This window comes from Bactrocera neohumeralis, chromosome 2, assembly GCF_024586455.1.
Source record: "Bactrocera neohumeralis isolate Rockhampton chromosome 2, APGP_CSIRO_Bneo_wtdbg2-racon-allhic-juicebox.fasta_v2, whole genome shotgun sequence".
Classification (NCBI taxonomy): Eukaryota; Metazoa; Arthropoda; class Insecta; order Diptera; family Tephritidae; genus Bactrocera; species Bactrocera neohumeralis.
The window spans coordinates 81,808,090-81,831,279 of NC_065919.1; the positions used below are offsets into that span (position 1 = coordinate 81,808,090).

Sequence of the window (23,190 nt, forward strand, 5' to 3'; positions counted from 1 at the left end):
ACTAAACCAAATTAAAATTAAATAGAAATCAAATAAAATCAAATAAAATAAAATAAAAAAATAAATAATTACAAAATAAAAAATAGAAAGTAAAATTAAGTAATAGGTATATAATTTAAATACAATGAAAAAATTTAAATGAAATTATAGTAAAAAAAGATACGAATTATAAAAAAATTAATTTTAATACAGCAAAATAAAATTAAAATAAATTAAATGAAATTCAAAAAAAAAATAATTAAATTAAATTAAATGAAGTAAAATAAGATTTCAATAAAAAAATTAAGTAAAATAAAATTTAATTAAAAAAAATTAAATAAAAATTGAAAAAAGAACACATGTAAAATAAGAAATTTTTCAATAACAATTCAAATCTTATGATTAGTTAACCAGTTATGAAAAAAGAATGTCAACTTTGCCGACCAGTAGCAAGTTACAAAGCGCTTCAGTCTCCGACAATTCGAACAACTAACGAAATTAAAACTTTCCAATAACACAAAAGTTTTTGTTCTAATAACTTCTCAATAAAAATTTTTGACAATTCAAGCGAAAATAATTCAAATTTTCTTCATTACGGAATCTCGACAGCAGCTGTCAATTTGTGTTGATAAATCTCCGCTGCTATAGCTTTGACTAAAGTGCTTTGAGTAGCAGTACAAAAACAACAACAAATATTTAAGTTTAATAAATACCACAACGAGCACATTTCAACCCACAACATGCCGAATTTCGCGGAGGCATTTGTAAAGTAAAAGTACCGTTACAAAGTCAAAATATGCAATTCAAACTTTTGCCATACGCAACGGCATATCTAGCGGCTGTTGCGGCTAAATTAAAAAGTTAACCAAACAAATCCACTGACAAGATGAGCAAAAGCCGCGCACTTGTTGTGGTTAGTTGCAGTGTGGATTGCGAGCAACCACAGCAAAATAACGGCGGTATTCAACACAAAAAGAAAATGTAGTTTGCAAGAAAAAATTCAAAAGAAACGAAATAAAATAAGCAATAAATAACGCGTGCAATTTTAAGACACTGAATACATACAAATTACTAGGCATATGTATGTTAATCAGTATATATACATATATAATTTGCATATTTATTACGCACAGCATTAAGTTCTTGCCTTGGTTACGCTCGCAAAACTACACAAACTGCAAATCTTCAAGGCTATGTCACCTCGCCAACTTTAACTAGTAGGCCGGAAAGTGTGCGTTTGGCTTTTTGTGTAAGTTTAATGAAACCATGCAACCAACTTACCAAGCAGCCGCAAGAAGTAAGTTACCGGCGCAACCACAAAACCAGCGCAAACTGAGAATTGCTCAGCAAATTAACTTGCAAATATATTTGTTGTCGAAGCTGGCATTCAAAGCCATGTTTTTTGTTTTATGTTTTTTTTTTTTTGTTTTACACTTTTGTCATTTCTATCTTGTTATTGTTTTTATAATTGTTGTTGCCTTTTGTATGGCGGTCATTATTTATGCGGTTCGTGCGGAAGTACAATTGTTCAGCTGGCACTATCATTGCATTCTGCATATCTAATGCGCATGCTCAGACACAATAATGCGACACAATAATGCGGCGTGTAATGCAATGTTCCTTATGAGTTATAAAAACGAGAGAGATATGGCATTTTTCATTTGCATATAGGAAGAGCTTGGCCCCGTCGTTGATGAAAGCGCTAATGTGGTGTAAATATCTAGCCAATTTCAACGCATATTATTAGTCATCATTGCCTTAACTATGCGTTGCAATAATGTTATCAAATATGCAAATTACAGTAGTGAGAACTTAAGCCGTATTAAGGGGGGAGCCTGCTTTAGAAGCTTCAAAAAATTGTTTTTTTTTTTTTTGCTTAAATCTCTTTATAAATAATCTAAGGATATGTCCCCAAAGTTATAGAAACTCGAATATTTTCGAACTTAGAAGAGAAATATTGACCAAGCGTCTAGCAGATATATGAGCGCTTGGGCAGAAAGCGAAAACTTTGGCGCGCGATTTCTCCGTTTTTCATTTTTATGATTTTTCTTAATTGGCGGGCAAGATAGAAAAAAACTAAACGTCGTATGGAATTGGGGCAAAGTTAGTTGTCTTTGCCATTAAATTATCTTCTATTTAAACTAAAAAAAAAAAACCAAGAAAAGTCAAGTTTGAACATATTTTTAAAACAACATAAATTAAAATTTTTTTGGTCAAAAACACTTTTTTCAATTTATAAAAAAAATTGTAAAATTTTACACTTTTTTGTAGAATTTGTTTAGTTAAACTAGAAAATAAATTATTAAAAAATACGAATCTTTTTGAATTTTTTGTTTCCGACATAAATCCTGCATCCTGCCCGCCGTTCGACAAGTCCACATGCGAGATGGATTGAGCAATTGCTTCCCAAAGGCAGAATATCAAAGATTTTGTATCCAAAAAGTTTATGAATGATGTTTAAATATATAACTACACCCTAGACATTTTGCTTTAATCACTTATTCCTTTCCTTCCCATAAAACTCCTCAAACAAATGGAATTTTTTAAGCCTCTAAAGCAGGCTCCCCCCTTAAACTATGGCTGTATTACGATAACAAGAACACCCATACATCTATTTTAGTTGAGTAAACTTTGAATTTATTTTTTATACCCTTGCAAAATGTTGCTACAGATTTTAATAGTTTTGTTCATCTAACGGTTGTACGTAACACCTAAAATTAATCGGGACAGATATAGTGGTTTTATGTATTTAAATTCAAGAAAACCTGTTCAAGCCCCTGTAATAGAAATGCCCAGAGAACCCTTTCCTGATTGTATGTAGTATGTCTGTGTGCTACAAATGGGTTGAATCGGGTCAATATTCCTTTGAGCTCCCATATACCTAATATATGGGGTATTCAGATCTGCATTGTTAATTCATATCATTGTATTTCATTTTTTACGTGCATTTTGCTTTTGTAAAATTAAAAAATTACCGTTTTACCGAGTAACGAAGTACCAGACTGGCAAGCATGATAGTTTTTTCGTTACTTGGAAACATCACTCGGCTGTTTGGTTTGCGTTTTGCCTCCAAAGTTATCTTGATTCATTGCGAAAAGTGTTTGACAAATTTTTCAAAAGTAAATATTTAATAAAATTAAATCAGCCGTTTTGGAACAGAATTTGCACCCACTAAATAAATATTTTCAAACCTCGGGGCGACGTAAATGTGACCTACAGGTTCTGGATGACTTTACTCCATATTGGTGATTGTATGTGGGATACTTTATGAAACTCAGGGAACAATATTTAGTATGTGGCAAGTTAGTAGTATTGGGTATTGGCGAAAATAGATAAGATCGGGTTCATAATTAACATACAACTTTGCCAGCACCTGAAGGAATATCCCAGTTTTTAATGTTTTCAAGCAGCAAGAATATAAAATTTGCGGTTACACCCAAATCTAGCTCTTTCTTACTTGTGTTTGCCTTTGAGAAGAAAATATAAATAAGTAAACGCGGCCTACATACAGGCATATTCTATCGATGTATCGCACCTAAATCACTCTATTATAGAAATTTAATAAAATCGAAGGCATATCTTTCTTTATATTTCAATAATTTAGATATGCAAAAATATCTCCAAGGATGGGTTTTTCAAAACTCAAATTATTTTAAAAACTTTAACCGCTGTGGCAACTCGTCTGGGTAAGTTTTAACCTAAAACTTAAAACTCGCGATACTCGAAAAAACAACTTTGTTTGAAGTGGTCGCCATGAAATCTCACGTTCTAATCACACCATTTTTTTAGAATTTGCCAAGAATGTATTTAGAACTCGCTTTCTTTTAGAATTCGAAAATGTTAAAAAATCTATTTCTAAAAATTTAATCTATTCTAAAAATTTTAACTTTGTATGCCTGGAAGATGGTATATTAAAATCTTCCAGAGCCTGTAAAATATGTACTAGGGTGGCTGGAATAAATAAAATTGAAAAAGAACTGAAATGAAAAATAGTTTCTTAGACACCTCTATGACAGTCTCTCCAAGTATGAACTCTTAATTGTAACGAGAAGTTTATTCGCCTCACAGTTTTATATGTATTTATACCCTGAAGAGGGTATATTAAGTTTTTCACGAAGTTTGTAACATCCAGAAGGAAGCGTCGGAGACCCTATAAAGTATATATATAAATTATCAGTATGTTGAGTTGAGTCGACTTAGCCATGTCCCTCTGTCTGTCTGTCCGTCTGTATGTACATATATATACGAAGTAGTCCCTTAGTTTTTAAGATATCACTCTGAAATTTTGTAAACGTCATTTTCCATTCAAGAAGCTGCTCATTTGTTGGAACTGCCGATATCGGACCGCTATAACATATAGCTGCCATACAAACTGCACGAGCGGAAAAAAGTTCTTGTATGGAAAACTTTCGCATTTGACAAGATATATTCACGAAATTCGATACAGATTAGTTTCTAAGGCAACAATGTAATCTCCGAAGAAATTGTTCAGATTAGTTAATTATAGCATTAGCTGCCATACAAACTGAATAATCGGAATCAAATGCTTGCATGGGAAACTTCCCCATTTGACCATATATCTACACGAAGTTTGGTATGAGTTATTTTTTATCGAAATAATGTTATATCAGAAGAAATTGTTCAGATCGGCTCACTATAGTATATAGCTGCCATACAAACCGAACGATCGGAATCAAGAGCTTGTATGGAAAACTTTCGCATTTGACGAAATTTCTCCACGAAATTTGACATGGATTACTGCTTAAGGTAATAACATAATCTCCGAAAAAATAGTTCAAATCGGATTACTATAGCATATAGCTTCCATATAAACTGAACGATCGGAATCAAGTTCTTGTATAGAAAACTTTCACATTTGACAATGTATCTTCACCAAATTTGGTATAGATTATTTTCTAAGGCAACAATGTAATCTTCGAAAAAATTGTTCAAATCGGATTACTATAGCATATAGCTTCCATATAAACTGAACACATAGTTACTAAAAGAAATGCACCTGTGAAGTGTATGTTAGCTTCGGTGCAGCCGAAGTTAACGTTTTTTCTTGTTTTTCGATAAAGTTAAGCGTTTACGAGATATTCGTCGCCAAACACCAATGTCTATAAAAAGAAAAAAATATAATTAAATTAAACAAAGAGAGCTTTTGAGAGGACGATGATTCTCATTTTCTTAATATGTACAAATAATAATTTAAATAAAATAATTTATAAAATTAAACCAACAGGGAACGCTGAAACCGAAAGAATTTTGGGATATGGTATTGAAGCAACTAAACATAAATTTCAAATTCTTATGAAAAATGCAGATACATATATACACCAAGAAAGGATTAAAACGTTGCAACAGTTAAATAAAAATAAATTTACAAATAATTTTGATTTCTGAAGAGGAAAATGATAGTATAATACCTTCATTAACACATTTTTTTTATTTTTCCAAGATTTAAAAAGAAAGCTACACAAATTTCTTGGCTGTATGAATGAATTTATCAGGCAAACCTTCTTCAAAGTACTTTATTTCGTTCTATAAATAATAAACCATATTTGATAATATTCACAGCACAAAATTTGGTTGACGATTTAATTTGAGAAAATTCTTTAGAAATTTATGAGTAGCAACGTATTCATATATAGTAAGGACTTTCTAATGGATTTTTTTTTAACTTGAACAATATTTGCAATAATTAAAGTTTTTATTATTTTCTAATAAAAATTTATATTTTGAACAAAAATTTCAGTTTATATTATTTTAATATAAATATTATATTACATTCTTCTAACATAACTAAACTGTATACTAAACAAATATATTTGGTGCTACATGGCGTATAAGTAGTGTTCTAACAAAATGTACGCCGACTGTGTATATGCAAAACTTTACAACACCGTGCGCCCTTACTACCCGCAAATACCGCCATTAAAGTAAAATGAAATAGAATGCACATTCAGTAGGGACTTTTATCAACATATTTTTATATTTTTTATGTCCGCAGAAATTTATTAATATTTATTTGTTTTGTTCGTTGCAATCTAATAATTTTATCTCATCAAATTTCCTTACAGTGGCAGCTGAAAACTAAAATAAAAACAAATATAAATAAAACTTTTTGTACTTGCACACCTGCGCGCGCGGCCACTTCCGTCTTGCGACAAACACGCCTTTGAAATACACAGATAAATTGCATAAGCACACACACAGTGATGACCTGGTTTAGTGGCGTAACTGCGTCGTATGACAGCAACTTCCGGTGTAAACGGATGTTACACGGCTATTTGTTTTTGGCATGTGCTTTACTGCTGATTGCGGTGCCGGTGCCGGTGAATGCACGTCCCAAGGAGACGACAGGCGATGTTATCATACCTCTGGACGACGCTGGGCTGGCGTTGAGCGAGGAATATGGCGATGTGGATAATATTGAGGTGGGTGGCTACTAAAGCTGATGTGTGTTTGTGCTGTGCTGCATATCTAAATATACACTGTATATATTATAAGTACATAGGCGTCGTAAACGACATAAATCAGCGTAATTTTATTTAAATCGACTATTTTTTGTTTGTACCTTCAGTTCCACCATGCCAAAATGGTCGATGGCGTGCTGCAGGAAGATCACCCGGTTATAATGTATAAAGAGGATTTCGTGAGCGAAGATTTTGGTAAATTATGCTCACTTATTAATACACATACATATAAAAAATAATATTTTTCTCTATTTTCCCAACCAAACAGTGCCGAAAAAGAATAACACACATCGCTTGCGTAAGCACAAAGATCCGGCGCATCGACGCCGTCGCATCAACGATCAATCCAACTCGGAGCAGTATCATCCATTGCAACCGGAGAAAATCTATTTCGATATATTATCCTCAGCACCGATTGTTACCTCCGATGAGTCAAAGTCTGCCAATTCGAAGGCACATGTAGAGGTCATTTCTCTGGCCGATGCTGATGCCAAGCTGGTGGATGGCGAAGAGGAAGCGAAGCGCCTGCTCAATAAACGCCCCAAAAAATTCCAGCATCATCGCCAACGTCGCGATGCAGACAGAATTTGGCATCGTGAACATCTGGTGCAGAAACGTCATCAAAATCCGTATTATCGCTTCAAAGGTGCAAATTCGATCAGTTCATACCCTGTAGTACCCAACTACTACTTACCGAGCTATGAGCCGGTGAAGCGTTATCAAAAGTAACTATATCTGAATTTATTGAAAAAAAATTCTGATAATTATGTTTTTTAATTTTTGTGTTTTGCGCAGACAACCTGTTGCCGGCGACTTCTATAACGGCCCTGTTAGCACGTTGCCTAAAATTACGGTTAATACTCGTTTTGGCGGCGAAGACAACACGGATCGCGTGATTTGGCGCGACTATACGCCAACCAGAAATCGTAAGTACTAAATGCCACACACAATTACAACAACATTGTAATGACTGCTATTAAAATATTTGTAGCCAATAAACGCTTGAATATCACTGTGGGCACACCCAGGCCACTGTTTTCACGTCGCACGGAATCACCCCTTTCAGCTGTACGTAAGTATCCAATTAAAGAAATCGAAACTTTTGCTTACATTAATCATTTCCGTTTCCGTACATTGAAAAATATGTAGCCCCAAGAGACGAGACAGGAGCAGCAAGTAATTCAGGGCCTGTTCGTAGTCCCGTCGTAACGGAAGCGCCCATCTTTCAACTGCCCGCAGCCCCGTCCACACGCCCGCCTCGCCCGCCACCGCCGACACCGTCAACAGCATCCCCCTCCACCGCCTGCGTGTGGGCCATAGCCAGCTGTTGCGCGCCCAACGACTCCGAAGTGCGGTACGGCTGCTTCCAGCGCTATGGTTGTAATTTAGTCTTTTGGAATTTGAATCCCTGTGCGGACAATATACGCGACAATGTCATCGACTATCTGAGCAAACAGTTCGATTAGAGCGCAGCATGTCGCATGTAATGCAGTTACTAGTATTTAAAATTGTCACAAAGCATTTATTAACCATAGCCTAGTTTGTAAGTTTAAGTTATTGTATGCCGTTTTTCTTTTGTTTTTATTTTTTAATATACCGTTTTTAATGATGCTGTATTTTTTATAAAAAAATGGATTTAATTTAAAATTGCTAACGATCTTACGCCTTAATTTAAGCAACTATACTTACAGAGTTTGTGTAATTGCTTGTTCGTACTCTGTTAAACTAAGAAGCATTAAACATAAAAAAATAAAAAATACATTTTTATGTGTGAGTGCCTCAAGGAAAACTGAGAAATTTGAAAAATGGTAATTTGCACATTTAACAGGAGAACCAAGTAAAGGTACTTTTTTCAATAGCCTTTTTTGGATGTCATCTATCCATGAGTCAAGACTAAGAAACCTCGAAACGGATCGTCCTTTATTAAAAAAAATATATAAAAAAAAAATTAAAAAAAATAAAAATAAATAAATTAATTAAAAAAATACCTTTTCAAAATGGTAAGAAATGAAAAAAATAAAAATAAGAACTTTTCAACACGTCTATCCTCTTCTTCCCGAGCTCAGATCGCCTGTTTCATTTTTGTTATTTTAGCTTTCGTTTTTAATGGGTGCCACCAAACCATGATTTTTTTTTTTTTTTTCAAAAACTACCTACCTTTGTCTATATAAGGCGTGAATGCTTTCAATTTTTAATTTCAATGCCGGTTGTATGTAAAAGTTTAAGCTGGAGAACCTTTGGCCAACCAAGAGGTCGCTCCACCAAAAATATCTATTCTTGTCTTAGAGCTCTAACTTTAAACAACATACTACTAAAGTCGAATGACTTTTCATTCAATTGTTCTCAAGTTATTGTTATCAAAGTGATGATACCTCTGCTGTTTCTATTTACAAAAGAAAAAGTGAACTTCTTGTTTTGTTAAAGAATTCTTTCCTGATATAGAAAAACAAAATTGATGCAAAACCATGACTCGATAGGTGTTACAAATCTACAAATTTACCTTAATATATTCAAAATAATATATAATCGCGCATGCGGTGTCTACGCCAGTAAAAAGAAGAAGTAATAATAATCGGACTACTAAAAGTGAGGCAATGCATGCAAGAAGGTTCCAAGAGGCAGTAAAGCCGGAAATTATTCGTGAAATTATTTACGTTGGGGTGATATTTCTCAGATTTGAACTCTAGGGAGTATTACTTTTTTCCCAGACTCAAAACTTTTTGCTCAAAAGGTTTATTTGATTTAAATGAAAAGCTGAAGATGGTAAGAACGTCTTTTTTTAACGACATCGAAATATTGAATAGCGCATAGTCGAGGACAGTACTATAGAAGGGAAATTACATCGTAGAATAAAGCATTCTTTATTATTACATCAAAAATAAATCAAAAATAATAATTACATCCCAGTGTTAATCGACGAATAACATTTAAAGATCTTACTGGCATTGTTGAAATATAGGAAGGGTTAGTGGAAACCATTGAAAGATCATTTGCCGCAAGGGAAGTGAAAGCCTAATTGGTTCCAAAATCACTAAATTTGTTCAAAAAACGTTACGTTTGCTAAAGAATGCTTTCTGATAAGTGAATATATGCTTACGATCTGGAAACAGACGATCAATCAGCCGATTATCGTGACAAAGGTGAGCTGAAGTCGAAAAAACTATTAAAAAGCAGGTCAAAACTCAAGGTTATGTTGTCAGTTTTCCTCGATTACCGAGGTGTGGTGCACTCCGAAATTCTTCCGACTGGCCAAACTGCCAACAAGAAATACTATTTGAGTGTTATGTGTCATTTTCTTGAAGCTATTCTTGGAAATAGGCTGAAATTATGGATCGACATCTCTTTGTTTTTACACCCCGATAATGCACCATCGCATACTACAAAGACTCTTCGTGAGTTGTTCGACAAATTTTCAACCAATATCGTGCTGAAACCAGCGTATTCGCCTGACTCCGTATGATTTCTGGCTATTCAACAAACCCAAACGACCGCTCCCGGAAAACCGATTTGAGTCAATTGAAAACATTAAACGTGGATCGCTACGCGCATTGAAGACTATTTCAGAAATTGACTTTAACAACTGTTTCATGGATTCGAAGGAAACTTTGGCACAAATGAATTGCTGCCAAGGGGGATTACTTTGAGGGTGACTACATACATTTTGAAGAATATATTAAGAATTTTAATATTATGAACAAAGTCTTACTATTCTCTCTATCCCTTCCACAAGTAAATAAATTATCATTTTTTGTCCCATGCTTATGTACGTGTAAAGTTAGCTCATCTGGATCGATAAAAGATATATTTCAGTACAATTTGGATATTATATTTTGCTTGATAGTTTATGATACTACATGCGATCAGTAGATTATATAGATATTATTTAAAACAATAGTTTTGTTGTTCTCTGAACTTTGTTGTTATTGTAGCAGAAAAGGCGTTACTGAATGGAAAAATGTTTACAGAATCCTCAACTTCTTCGTGCCTAATAGGTGATTGATTTATTCGTGATTATCTCCTAACGCACAGCAAGGTTTGTTTGCATTCAAAAAACTCTTTATTATACAAGATATACATACTGTCTTCACAATTATGAACACGCTATAAGTACATAAATATGTATATATATATATGAATACGTTTTGATAATTATGGAATAGCGATTACTCGAAACGCGCATTGGATAACAAAATTATTATCGGTCAAACTTGAAATACACCGCTTTCCTGCAATACAGCCAAGCCCTTCCACGCATTTATACACACATACTAAATAGCAATGAGCTTATCGCTTGTCCATATTAAACTGCTTTTAACCAGCTCTTAATGCTGGTTTGGGGGCAGTTTATGCAACCGCGAATCGTTGCACCACCCATTCATTACGCTTGGGGCTCAGCACACTCATTAGTTTGGTGTTAGGCTGGCCTAGGCGCGTGTAGCTCAGACGGTGCCAATTAAGCGTTGGTCGCGCTGTGTTGTTGTTGTAACAAATACCTGAGCGGATTTCTGGCTTAGCGTAACGCTCGAGGGTAGTTTGTTAATTAATTGTTAGTGGTTTTGTGGCTTTAAATTGTAACATTTTTGTGAATATATACATTTTTCCTACTAAGTTTGTAAGAATTGTGAATCGCTGTCGCCGAATTGGTTCAATCTCAGTTCATCGGTCAAATTTTAGATACTTTAGTTTAGTATTCAATTTCCACTGTTTGAGAGAGAGTACAATAGACAAGTTGCACAGCTTTTCATAGATCCTTTACTTGTTTGTATACATATGTATATAAAAGAGGCTTTTAAGGGTCTTAAACTGCTCAAATTGCTTACTGGGTATATAACTATCAACGCGACGAATATTTATAACAAAGGAATAGCTAATATAGCAGTGAAATATTTTATTTTATGTACTATATTTTAGCATTTACTTAGAAATTTGTCTAAATTAAATCGAGACCACAGATTCATTGCAAGTTTATAAAATAGAAAAATATATATTTCCAATTAAGCTAATCTAAACATAATTACATTAATCCAAGGTTTTGATTACATAAATTATTAAATTAACACTCAGCACCCTCTAAGCTTTCATATCGTTTTTATACACAATATTTTTTTTTGTTTTTTTTTATATTTCCTTACAGCACATCTCCTAGAGCAGCTTTGCTTTTCCTCATTTCTTGACTCATCGTGTAACACATATCACTTAGGTAATGCATTTAACTATTTATAAACGCTTTATGATAAGCAACTGATCTAAATATATTTTATTGAGTAATGTGACACATATTTTTCCCATGCGTGAGTCATTGCAAAACTTTATGTCCGAATCTTGGGCGCATTTCTTGACATAACTAGGAAGCAGATGTACTCGTACTAGTTGTTGCTGTGTGATAAAAATTTATGCAAATTACTTTATTTGTTTCTGTGTTTGCTTAATTTGTAATTATTTATCGCCTCATGTAACTGTAGCTATGAATACGTCATTTCATTTTTTGCATGAGAGGTATATTTCACAGTTTAAGTGATGTTGTAAAGCTGGGTGTGAAAAAAGTCGAACTCGGAAATATACATACACACAGATAACGAAATACAGATATTTAGGATTAAGGAATAATTTTTATTTATATACAAACCACTAAAGGGTGGAAAATGAGGTTTACTTATCAACCAATTGTATGTGATCGGAACTATAGGGTTTTTCGCTTACTCATCGAGATTTTGAAGTAAGGTTAAGTCATGAGAATTTAAAAAAGAATATTATTATGGAAGCCACAAACGTGGAACTTCAATTTTAACTATTTTAACTTATTTTACGTTTAGATTTTTACTCTTGGTTCAAATAGCGCTGCATTTCATTTGATAAAATAATAGTATATACGACCATAACATCGTTTATCTTTAAAGCAACTTAACTAAACACTTCAAGGAACCTCCTAATTTTCTAAGCGGATCGTCCTCCAGGACCCATTGTAGGAAATTTAAAAAGGTTTTACTACTCTCATATTATAGAAAAGTTAATATGTATAATTCATAATTTCTTCTCTTCAGTCTCTTTATGGAGATCTCTGAATCTCCATCAAGTGGTGAATGCGTAGATCACTCCAATGAGGATTTTTTGATCCAAAATCAATTGTTGTTTCGGAAACTATTTATGTTGCACGAAACTGATATTACAAGATCGTGATCTATCGTTAGATAGCAGTGAGGCAAGTATAGGTAGTGGGAACAGAATACATTCAATATGGCATGAACATTTGATTGTATAAAAATTGCTCCTTGTTCGGATCCCACACAATTTGATAATAGCTCAAAAAAATGTTCGTGCCGTTTGGTCGACAGGAATGGTAAGAAATCACTATAGCTTCGAAACGCCTCTACAAAAATCGTAAATTCTTATAAGCTCTTCACATCGAGTGAAACAACTAGCCCTGACTTGCACCGAATAACTCTTTGTTATTCATGTATGAAAAAAAGAGGTCAACGTTCTTCTTCGTCTTCGCTTTTCATGAAGGTCTTGGTCAATATAAATATAAATAAATCAGTAAGCTATTCCCTATATAATGACCTATCATTGTTAAATAAAATTGAGTTAACAAAGTGAGATACTTTAAAAAAAAATCTCAACGATTTTTCCAGTCTTCGAAACAATTTTCAAAAGCACTTTTTGTGATAGCGATATGATCCTTCAGTGATCCTTGTTTAATCGCTTCGATCGACTAAAAACGAGTTTCATAGAATGGCAGTTTCAGTTTGGGGAACAAAAAAAATTACACTTAGCCAAATCTGGTGAATACGGTGGTTGATTGATGGAATTCATTGCGTTTTTAGCTTTAAATTCCGTCACAATTGTGGTTCGATGAGATGGGGCGTTATCCATAAATAGTTCTTCCACAATTCCGGCCGTTTTCGGTGAATTTTCTGATGCAAGCACCTCTATACGGCCATATAGAGCTTCTTATTGACCGTTTGTCCCACTGGAACAAATTCATAATGCACCAAACCATGAACATCGAGAAAACAATCAGAATCACCTTGATTTTTGAGCGGCTTGGGAGTGATTTTTTTGGTTTCGGCTCGTTTTTTCACTCCATTACAATGACTGTTGACTTGTTTGTATGTCAAAATGTCTCATCAGAAGTTATATTGCTTTCCATAAATGTGAGATCAACCATGTCTAAATAAAAAAATCAGCTTTATCGAAACGAGTCGATCAAGAGAGGTACGTAACCCTCTAAATATCCACCAAAATCATTCGAACGGACTAGCTCTCATGTTATCTCTCTAACAGTTGTCGGACAATTTTCAAGCACCATATCCTTCATTTTTATAATATTTTCATCAGTTGATGTGGTCGAAAGGCATCTAGAAAGAGATATGTCTGCAACGATCTCTCGAACGTCTTTGAAGGCTTTGTACAATTCGTTTGTGGTGTTTTTGCTAAAACTGAATCACCGTAAGCCTTTTACAATATTCGCAATGATTCCGCGCACGATATTTTGTTAGAAATGCAAAATTTTAGACAAGTTCTCTCTTCGATATTTTTATTCATTGCAAAAATCGCAACGCACTACTGAGGTGTACCGACTTAAGCAGCTGCTGTAAACAAACTGCTCAGATTTGGCATAGTAAGTAAGGACAGTCCTACCAACTTTGCATTTTTTTTGAAATATGATTTATGCGGAGTATTCAATTACAATTTTTGTCACAATGTATGCGAAATAAGCAGAAAAAAATCAACATTAACGAATGATTTTGTTTTGATTTAAAAAAATTACTGAGCGGCTACATTTTAGAAATCATCAACTAAAAAATATTCGGAATATTCATTAATATTTTTGTATGTTATTTTTGAAGCCATAAGCTATCGAAATATACAAAAAAAAATGATTTTTACGAATATTCAAATCAGGTATTATACTGCTAGTTGATTAATATGCCAATACAGAAGCACGTTTATTCATGTTGGGGCATGTGCATCGCAATATACGCATTCCGAATGAATGTACTCAGCTACCTGTTGCCGTCACACACAAACAACACCAACACATTTCGGCATTACACTATTTTCCAATTTGCATAGGACCAAATGAAATATTTGCTTACAGCTATTTTTTCGGACTTACCGCTACCACCATCGTAGGACTTTATGGTTGAACCGCTGGTGTTCGACCGCTTAATTTCGCGTCGGCCCATTTTATTTGCTGGTGGCGTGGCTAAAACGACTTCTACACCCGCTTCGTTTAGGACTGACGGCGGGCTTAGTTGCTCCTCGGCTTCGCTGCTAAAATCGGTGTCGAATTCGGCACGCGATTGCTTTGAGTGGTGTTGGTAATGTTGGCGCGACTGTTGTGCTATTTGATGTTGCGACTGTTGATGTGCGTTGACTTTGCTGGAATGATGGTGGTGTGGGTGTGGGTGTTGGTGTAAATGCGGTTGGTAATAGTGTGAGTGATGTTGTGGTTGGTAGAAATGTTTGGGTGAATTAGTGGCGGATGTGAGTGCAGGGGTGCTTGTGGTGGATGCGGCTAAAGCGACGGCTGTTGTTGTCGCCAGCGATGGTGTTGAACCGGTTGCTAGTAGCGCGAGATTCGGTGGGAATTCAAAATATTTCACCTGCAATGGATTGCCCGGTGTACTGCCCTTTCTGCTGGCTGTTGGTGTACCTAGCGCGTCTAACGTATGTGTTGCAGTTGTTGTTGTTGTTGTTGTGGTTGTGCTGCCACCTTTCGCTTTGTGTTGGTTAGTGTGATTATTGCATGTGGCTGCGCCTACTGTGCTGTGGCTATTGTTTGTTGTAGTTGTTGTTGTGCTATTTGTGTTGCTGTTGTAGTTGTAGTTGTTGTTATTGGTTGTGGTGTTGTTGGTGCAATGGCTGCCGGCGCTGTGCGGTGTGGGTGGTGGGGGTGGACAAGCGTTGATGCTACCGCTGCTGCTGCTGGTAAATGATGGCTTGCGCAGTGATAACGGTCTCAACCCTTTAGCAGGGTAAAGCGGGTACTATCGGCCAGCAATACGAACCCAATCGCGATGGTCACTGTTATACCAGACGCCTGTAATTGCGATTGAGTAAAAAACAAAAACAAATACATACTATAATTAGAACATAGTCCAAATGCTATTTCGTTGCTATTAATTAAGCTATAATTGGATTCGTTGTGATGGACGATAGTGGGTCCATTTACGTTAGCTTGCGAAGCTTAATGCAAATCGGATTTTTATTTGACAATTTGTTTTTATTGTTTTATTAACAAACAAGCTTCATCTTTTGGGAATAAGTTTGGTTAGAGTTAAAAAAAATTGTAATCATTACAAATAGATTTAGAATACTATATGTAATGATTACAAGATTACAGATTTGTAATTCGTTTTTGTAAAATTTTGAAATCTTTTTGTAAAGATGAATCTTCTTTGTAATCATTAAAAGGTTTATAGATGTTTTTAGTAATGATTACAAATTAATGAAGGATTTCTGATGTCCAGTAAAATGTAAAACAGTTTTTTAGAATTATTTAGATATGTTTCTGTAATTAGTACAAAAGTTTAGAATTTATAATGATTACAAAAGTTTAGCAACTTTTTTTAATTGATTACAAAAGTTGTGATGTAATGATTACAAGATTACAGATTTGTGCTCCTTTTTGTAAAAATTTAAAAGGTTTCGTATTTTTTTTGTAATGATTGAGAAAGTTATGAATCATCTTTGTAGTCATTAAAAAATTTACAGATGGTTTAGTAATGATTACAAATGAATGAAGGATTTGTTTTATTCAGTAAAATGTAGAATAGTTTTTTAGAACTAAAAAAGTATAGGATCTGTTTGTGAACTGAGTTTGAAATACGTTTTGTAATGATTACAAGAGTTTGGCAGCCTTTTCTATTCTAATTACAATATTTATGATGTAATGATTACAAAGTTTAAAATAATTTTTTGTATTGATTATCAATGTTGAGAATTCTTTTCTTTTCCCCATTTGTGTGATGAATACAGTAATGATTACAAACGAGTTCTTCTTTGTAATGATTACAACATTTTGCAGTCCCTTTTTGTAATCATTGCAGTATCACAAAGATGATAAATTAGTCAATATTTTTCGATTATAGTATTTATTTGATTTTTTCATAGAATCTTAGATAGTATGGAATAATTTCTTAGTAACAAATGTTAAAATTTCCTTTTGCAATGATTATAATTTAATATGCGTTATGTAATCAGTACGGAATTTTAGCCTACTCTCCGGTAATGATTAAAAAATTTTAGAGTCCTTTTCTGTAATGATTAGTTAATAGCGATTTTTTGTAATGATTACAATACCGTCAATAGATTTCAAATATTTCTTGTCATTTTTTGCCACAATATTTGTTTGTATTTTACAAATATTATATTTGTAACACAACAACTGCAGAAGAATTTATCTCTAGTAGTGTGTTTAAAAGCCAATAATATTTTTTGATGTTACATAATTATGTTTAATTGTTCAAAGTTTTGATTTGTTTTAGTAAAAATGTCAATAATAATCGTTAAGCTTTAGCATTACTGCATTAGAACACCCAGTATTTACTCGTAGATAAGCACTAGACTAGCTACTAGGCTTCCACTAATATTGAATATACATTATTTGCAATATGTATATTGAAAACAAGTGATAATCGCACAGTTTTAGACACATCTGTATCAATAAATTTTATTAGCATAACTTTAGGCGCCTATCAAATATAATTAACTAACTTGGACGTGGTCATATTTGCACAACGCAAATCCATTAAAATATCGAAACATTATGCCGTTAGAGTTTATTTCAATATAAATTAGCATCAACAAGTGCTTTTATGGTTGGAGAAATTTATTTAGCGTTTTCAGTGTTGCTATGCAGCGATTTTGCGGCATGACAGAGTGGAGTGTTATTAATTACGGTAAATAAATATGTTGATTTTATGCAGGAAAATTGCTGCAAATAAAATATGGATGAGTGAGCGTGTATAAGTTACTATGACAATGCACTGAAATTAGCTTCGGTGATAGAATTTTGTAAAATTTATAATAAATACGGATAGTTTGCAATTATTTTTTAAACTGGCAGTGATTTCACTATATGTAAAAAGAATAATAGAGTAATTAGTTTTAGTCTATAGGAGCAGATTGTAGAAGAGCTTTCGAAAAAAATTTCTTATTAATTTTTTTTTTATAGTTACGAGCTATATATTGCAGAAAGGTCTTATCAGAAATATAATTGAAATGTCAATGTGCGAAAAGCAGTGTTTAAAATATTTTTGACCGATAAAGAAGCGAGTTTTCAAAATATATCTTATGCTCTGAATGATTGCCAAACTGTTTTTGGGATAACTTTTTTACTCGTTTTTCTGCTAGATTTTAATTTTAAATTTGATTTTAATTTAGTTTAGTTTAATTTCAATTTGACTTTAATTTTAATGTTAGATTTCATTGAGCTCTTAAGATTTTTTTTAATTTGAATTTGAATGTGAATTTGAATTTATTTTAATTTTAATTTAATATAATTTTAGATTTCATTGAATTTTTATTGTGAATTTGGATTTAATTTTTGTTTTATTTTTTTTTAATTTTAATTTAATTTAATTTTAGTTTTAATTTTTTTATAATTCTGAATATAATTTAATTATAATTTTAATTATAATTTAGGTTTTAGTTTTAATTATGAATTTAAATTTAATTGTAATTTAATTTTAGTTTTAATTTAAATATAAATTTTTCTTATAATTCTAAGTTTAATTTTATTTTAATTTAATTTTAATTTTTTAAATTTGAATTTCACTTTTAATTTGATTTTAATTTTTATTATAAGTCTAAATATAATTTAATTATAATTTAAGTTTTATTTTCAATTGTTATTTAATTTTAATTTTGATTTTAATTTTATTTTAATTTAATTTAATTTTTTTAATTACTTTTAATTTAATTATAATTTTTTCTATAAGTCTAAGTTTAATTTAATAATACTTTTAATTTTAATTTAAGTCTCAGTCTTGGTTTCAAATTTAATTTTAATTGTAGTTTAATTTAATTTTAATATTCATTTTTAATTGAATTTTAATTTTCGATTTCATAGCAATTTCTGTTTTAATTTTCATTTTAATTTTAATTCTAATTTTATTTTAATTATAATCTTAATTTAATTTAATTTGATTTTAATATTAGCTTTAATTTAAATTTTAATTAATTTTTAATTTAATTTTAGATTTCATAGAATTTTTATTGAATATCAATTTTTGTTTTAATTTTAATTATAATTCTAAGTTTAATTTCAATTTTAGATTTCATAGAATTTTAAAGTTTAATATTTTTTGAATGTGAGCTTGAATTTTAAATTTAGTTTTAATTTTAGAATTTATCGATTTTATGTTGAATTTTTTTTTTGAATTTGATTTTGAACTTTAAATTTAATATAAATTTTAAATTAACTAACTTAATTTAGTTTATTTTGTTTTAATTAAATTAAGTTTATCCCAATTTTCTTTCTTTTATTCAAATTTTTTATACATTTTTTTGGGTTTTTTAATTTATTTTTTGTTCTTTTATTTCAATTTAGGTTTTTATCTGTCATATTTGCTCTGTCCGTTTCCACGCCCGTAAATGGTTAGTTTGACAACCCATGGCAAATAAAAGCAACCCGTTCACCCATCAACACACGAGTACATGCAAACGCATACACACACGGACATTAGCTGCAGTCACTCAATCATTTAATCATTCAGTCGTTCATCCGTTTCCTCAGCGCTTTCCACTGAATTGATGGCAAGTCGTACATAAAAGTCATGATCTTTTTGCTACTCTCCACTCTCTACTCTCCTAGAGCACAACGGCTTTTACATTTCAATCGATTTCGAATTGAATTACCATCATATGACACCAGTCCAACAGACAATATACACACACAAAACATACAGACAAGCCGAAAGTACATGCAACGAACAGCGGCTGACATGAGCGTGGCTGCTTCAAAGGACATTAACAATGGAAGCGACAGATGAAGGATTAATGTATTGCACCGCGAGCGGGCGAGTGACAAAAAAAACGGCATAAAAGAGCGGAAAAGTGATAAACAAAATGAAATAAATCGAAATAAAAAATACACACAAACTAGTGAAATAAAATTAAAAAAAAAATGGTTGCAAAGCGGTCAGCGCCTGGATTTGCTGGCCGAATGAAAAATGCTGGAAGGAAACAATTTTTCACCAGCGCTGTCGATTTCGATTTTTGCCTTATCGTTTTTACGCATTTTTTCTTCATTTCCTTGGCTGCTGCCTTGCGGAATTAATAAATTCATTTGCATTGTTTAACCGGAAGGGACAGCACGCACAGCGCAAAATACAGAAAAAGCACCGAAACGAAATGCTGAATAAGGCATCGCATTCGCCAAGCCACAGGCCGACCACCAGTCATGCCGGGCGGATATTGGGTTCTTTATCAGCGCTCGGGCGATTGTCGTCTAAGTGACCCAAGGAGAGCGACTTGTTGCCAAGAAAACACACACTCGCTCTGCTTACGAGGTGTGTGTTGTTCGTGTGCATGTGGGTGTGTCTGTTTAATTGTGGCTGCAGTCGGCCTTGGCAACAACTATTTATCTACATTCTTGTATACATGTGTGTGTACTATATGTGTAATGGTAATGTCTTTTGCCGGTTAGTTGGTCTTTGGTGCTCAGCAGGCAGCCGGCGTGCTAGTCCTCAGAATATTGCATAGATTTCTGAGCTACAATTGCCTTGTACATTTGTTTGCGCACACGCTAGGGACAAACTGCTCAACGGTATTTTATTGGTGTAGTATTGTTGCTTCCATGATGTGTCTTCTATGTGTGTGTGTGCATGAGTGCACAATACTTTGTCGCGAATTTTACCCTTTTCTTTTCCTACATTACAGATTTACTCTATCAATGCCTTGCTTGACGATTAATGTACGTACACAAGCATACAAACATACACTTATACATATATAGATACATACATACATCCGAATATACATATATGGACAATATTTGTATTTCTGCCAGCTCTAGTGCCCTACAGCAAGTTCTACCTTCGTCTTCATCACCACAAGTACACACACACGCACGCACTTACAAATAGTAATACCCAATCATTCTCAATCAAACTCAACACACTGTTGCTTTTTATGCAAACAAACAAACACACACATGTATTGGTATTATTGTGCTTTACACACACATATCGCCTACAATATCGAGCCCATTCAGCCGCAGTTGTGCAAACAGCTCTTCAACGTGCCACACCTGTACAGCGTTGAATTCAGTGCCTCATTGTTGCATGAAAATTTCCGCAAATATTCAAATTTAAACGGCGCAGCGCCTGAAAGTAGGCTATCCGCAGCATAGTATATCAATATGTTGGCATGTGCTTGCCACAGCAACTACTTATTGGCGAAAAGGTGTGACGGTACATTAACACACACACACCTACATACATAACTCTTGACTCAAGCACTCGAGTTATTACAAGCGTATGTGTGTGTGCTGTTATTGCGTATTATGAGGTTGTTGTAATAACTTATTCAAATAGCTTTTGTGGTAATGAAGTTCAATTTGCTTTTCAATTAAAGTTTGGCGTGGCGCGAAAGCAAAGCGATGGGAAAAAAATAACAACTTAACGGTTAGTATATTCAGCGCCATTACCCAGCACTCGCCTGTCGCCTGTCGCCTGGCATGCCGTCCAATTTATTGATGGATGAAAGTTTGTGTAATGAGTTAAGTTTATTGATGATTGATTGCTGTAGCAAGATTCTGCTTGCGCAATGTAAATATGCTTACTCACACACAGACATTTCGACAGGTAAGAATATTTAAATAGATCTTGAGTTGCAGTTGGCTAATGTGATCATTTACTCGGAATGAAATTGCCAATGCTATTAAAGGTGCTGATGATAAACTTTGTTTTTCAAGGAATTAAAATTTTCGATTTTGTTGGACAAATGGGTGATTAGGTAAAAAATAATTAAAAATAAAATTAAAAGTAGATTTTTTCAACACAAATTTTATTGCAGTTCAAATTTTTACTAAAGTCTATTCAAATTCTCACTTCAATGTGGAAAAAATTAAAAAGAAGAAAAAAACATTGACAAAAGATACCATAAAGGAACTTTATTTTGATCAGTGTTTTTCAGAAAGAAAGCCATGCTAAATTTCGCTCTACTTGATTCCGATGATTCAGTAGTAGTAAGATATACTATAGTTGTCCGATATTGGCGGTTCCGATATATGAGCATCTTGGTAAGAAAAGGACGTATGCAAAATTGATATCGATACTAGTTCGGATATATACAGACAGACTGCCAAACAGTTGGTTATGCTGATCATCATATATACACTGTTAGAAATAAATACTGTGGAGCTATGAAACCAAGTTTAACTTGTTTGGATCAGCTGAGAAACAATTTGTTCGACGCCCGCCAAACAAGGAAATTCACCCTCGATACACTTTAAAAACGGTTAAGCATGGGGGAGGCAGTATTATGGTTTGGGGTGAATTTTCGTGGTCCGGTATAGGTAATATTCGACGGATAACTCAAAGAATAGATCAGTATTTATATATAATTATATTGTCGAATACAATGAAGCCATATGCAGAAGAACACATGCCTGAACCATACAATTTTATGCAGGATAACGACTCCAAGCACACTGCTAGGCATGTTAAAACTTGGTTTTAGACCGAAAATATTACGTTTTTGGATTGACCTGCACAGAGCCTGGACTTAAATCCAATCGAAAAACTTTGGGCAGATGTCAAAAGAGGCTTGGCAAAAAAATCAAACAAAAATGCTAACGAATTTTTTAAAATGTCAAGGAAATATGGCAAAGAATATCTACTGAGCAATGTCGGCGTTTGATTGGTAGTCTGCCTAGAAGATGTAAAGCTGTGCTTGAATCAAAAGGCTATCCGACAAAATACTAACTTAAAACATTAATTCATAATCAAATTTTTATTACTGTAGTACTATTTTTAATATACTAACCAAAAACCTGAAGTGTCTTTGATTAGTTCACCAAGTCAAAATAGATATATGGTATATGATCAAGTTTTTGTCACCCGTTGCATTGAAAACAATTTTTTCGTTAAATTTTCTATAAATCTATAACTTAGAAGCTAACAAATATGATAACTTAAGTTCGAAAAAAATTAAGTTGAAAAAACCAATGTTTTGAAAGAACACGGAGTGGCCTTAATTATGTGACTACCAGTCATATTCTAGGAAAATATGTGAGTGGGGGTAGTGTTGTTTCGATTTTATATATTTTTGTCAGTAACACATACTATGTATTAGCATGCCACATAATAAAAAATGTTTCCTGGGAGAAATGTTCCAAAGCATATGAAGAAAAGTCAGACGAATGTTCGAAAAACCGGAAGTTTTCGTCCAATTGTATCTACTTAGGCACAAAGGTACACGGATTTTCTCTGAATACACATTGAGCGACAATTTTCATCTGATTTGGTCTGTCATAAGGTGGCATACTTCAAGTGAACTATTAGTGCAAAGTTTTATCCTGTTATATCAAATGATTCTTGATTTTCGCACTGTGACATAAGAATGTGAGAAGAATGTCACACACAAAATTTAGTCGAAATCGAGCGGTCGGGCCCGAGATATGTGATTTTTGCAAAAAGTGTGGCGGTGCCACGCCCATCAACAAATTTTCACCCCGGCTCACATAAAACCCTTTCATACCAACTAGGTTGTATAATTTTAT

General features: G+C 33.3%; 2 protein-coding genes across 6 annotated transcripts in view; one reads left to right on the top strand and one right to left on the bottom strand.

The window, feature by feature from the left end:
- LOC126761522 (uncharacterized) overlaps window positions 1-8,217 on the top strand; it is a 58,474-nt gene extending 50,257 nt beyond the window's left edge. For both annotated transcript variants that reach the window (XM_050477814.1, XM_050477823.1), the window contains exons 2-7: window positions 6,063-6,419; window positions 6,566-6,653; window positions 6,727-7,183; window positions 7,254-7,384; window positions 7,450-7,530; window positions 7,608-8,217. In XM_050477814.1, coding sequence (XP_050333771.1) covers window positions 6,201-6,419; window positions 6,566-6,653; window positions 6,727-7,183; window positions 7,254-7,384; window positions 7,450-7,530; window positions 7,608-7,924 — 1,293 coding nt within the window. In that variant the 5' untranslated portion in view covers window positions 6,063-6,200 and the 3' untranslated portion in view covers window positions 7,925-8,217. The remainder of the gene's footprint in view (window positions 1-6,062; window positions 6,420-6,565; window positions 6,654-6,726; window positions 7,184-7,253; window positions 7,385-7,449; window positions 7,531-7,607) is intronic.
- Window positions 1-15,446, bottom strand: part of LOC126761537 (uncharacterized) — a 79,399-nt gene extending 63,953 nt beyond the window's left edge. For all 4 annotated transcript variants that reach the window (XR_007667374.1, XR_007667375.1, XR_007667376.1 and 1 more), the window contains exon 1: window positions 14,575-15,446. Coding sequence is in view for 1 of the 4 variants with exons in the window: in XM_050477835.1 (XP_050333792.1) it covers window positions 14,575-14,644 (70 nt within the window). In the remaining 3 variants the exon portion in view is untranslated. The remainder of the gene's footprint in view (window positions 1-14,574) is intronic.
- Between the last annotated feature and the right edge of the window lie 7,744 nt (window positions 15,447-23,190).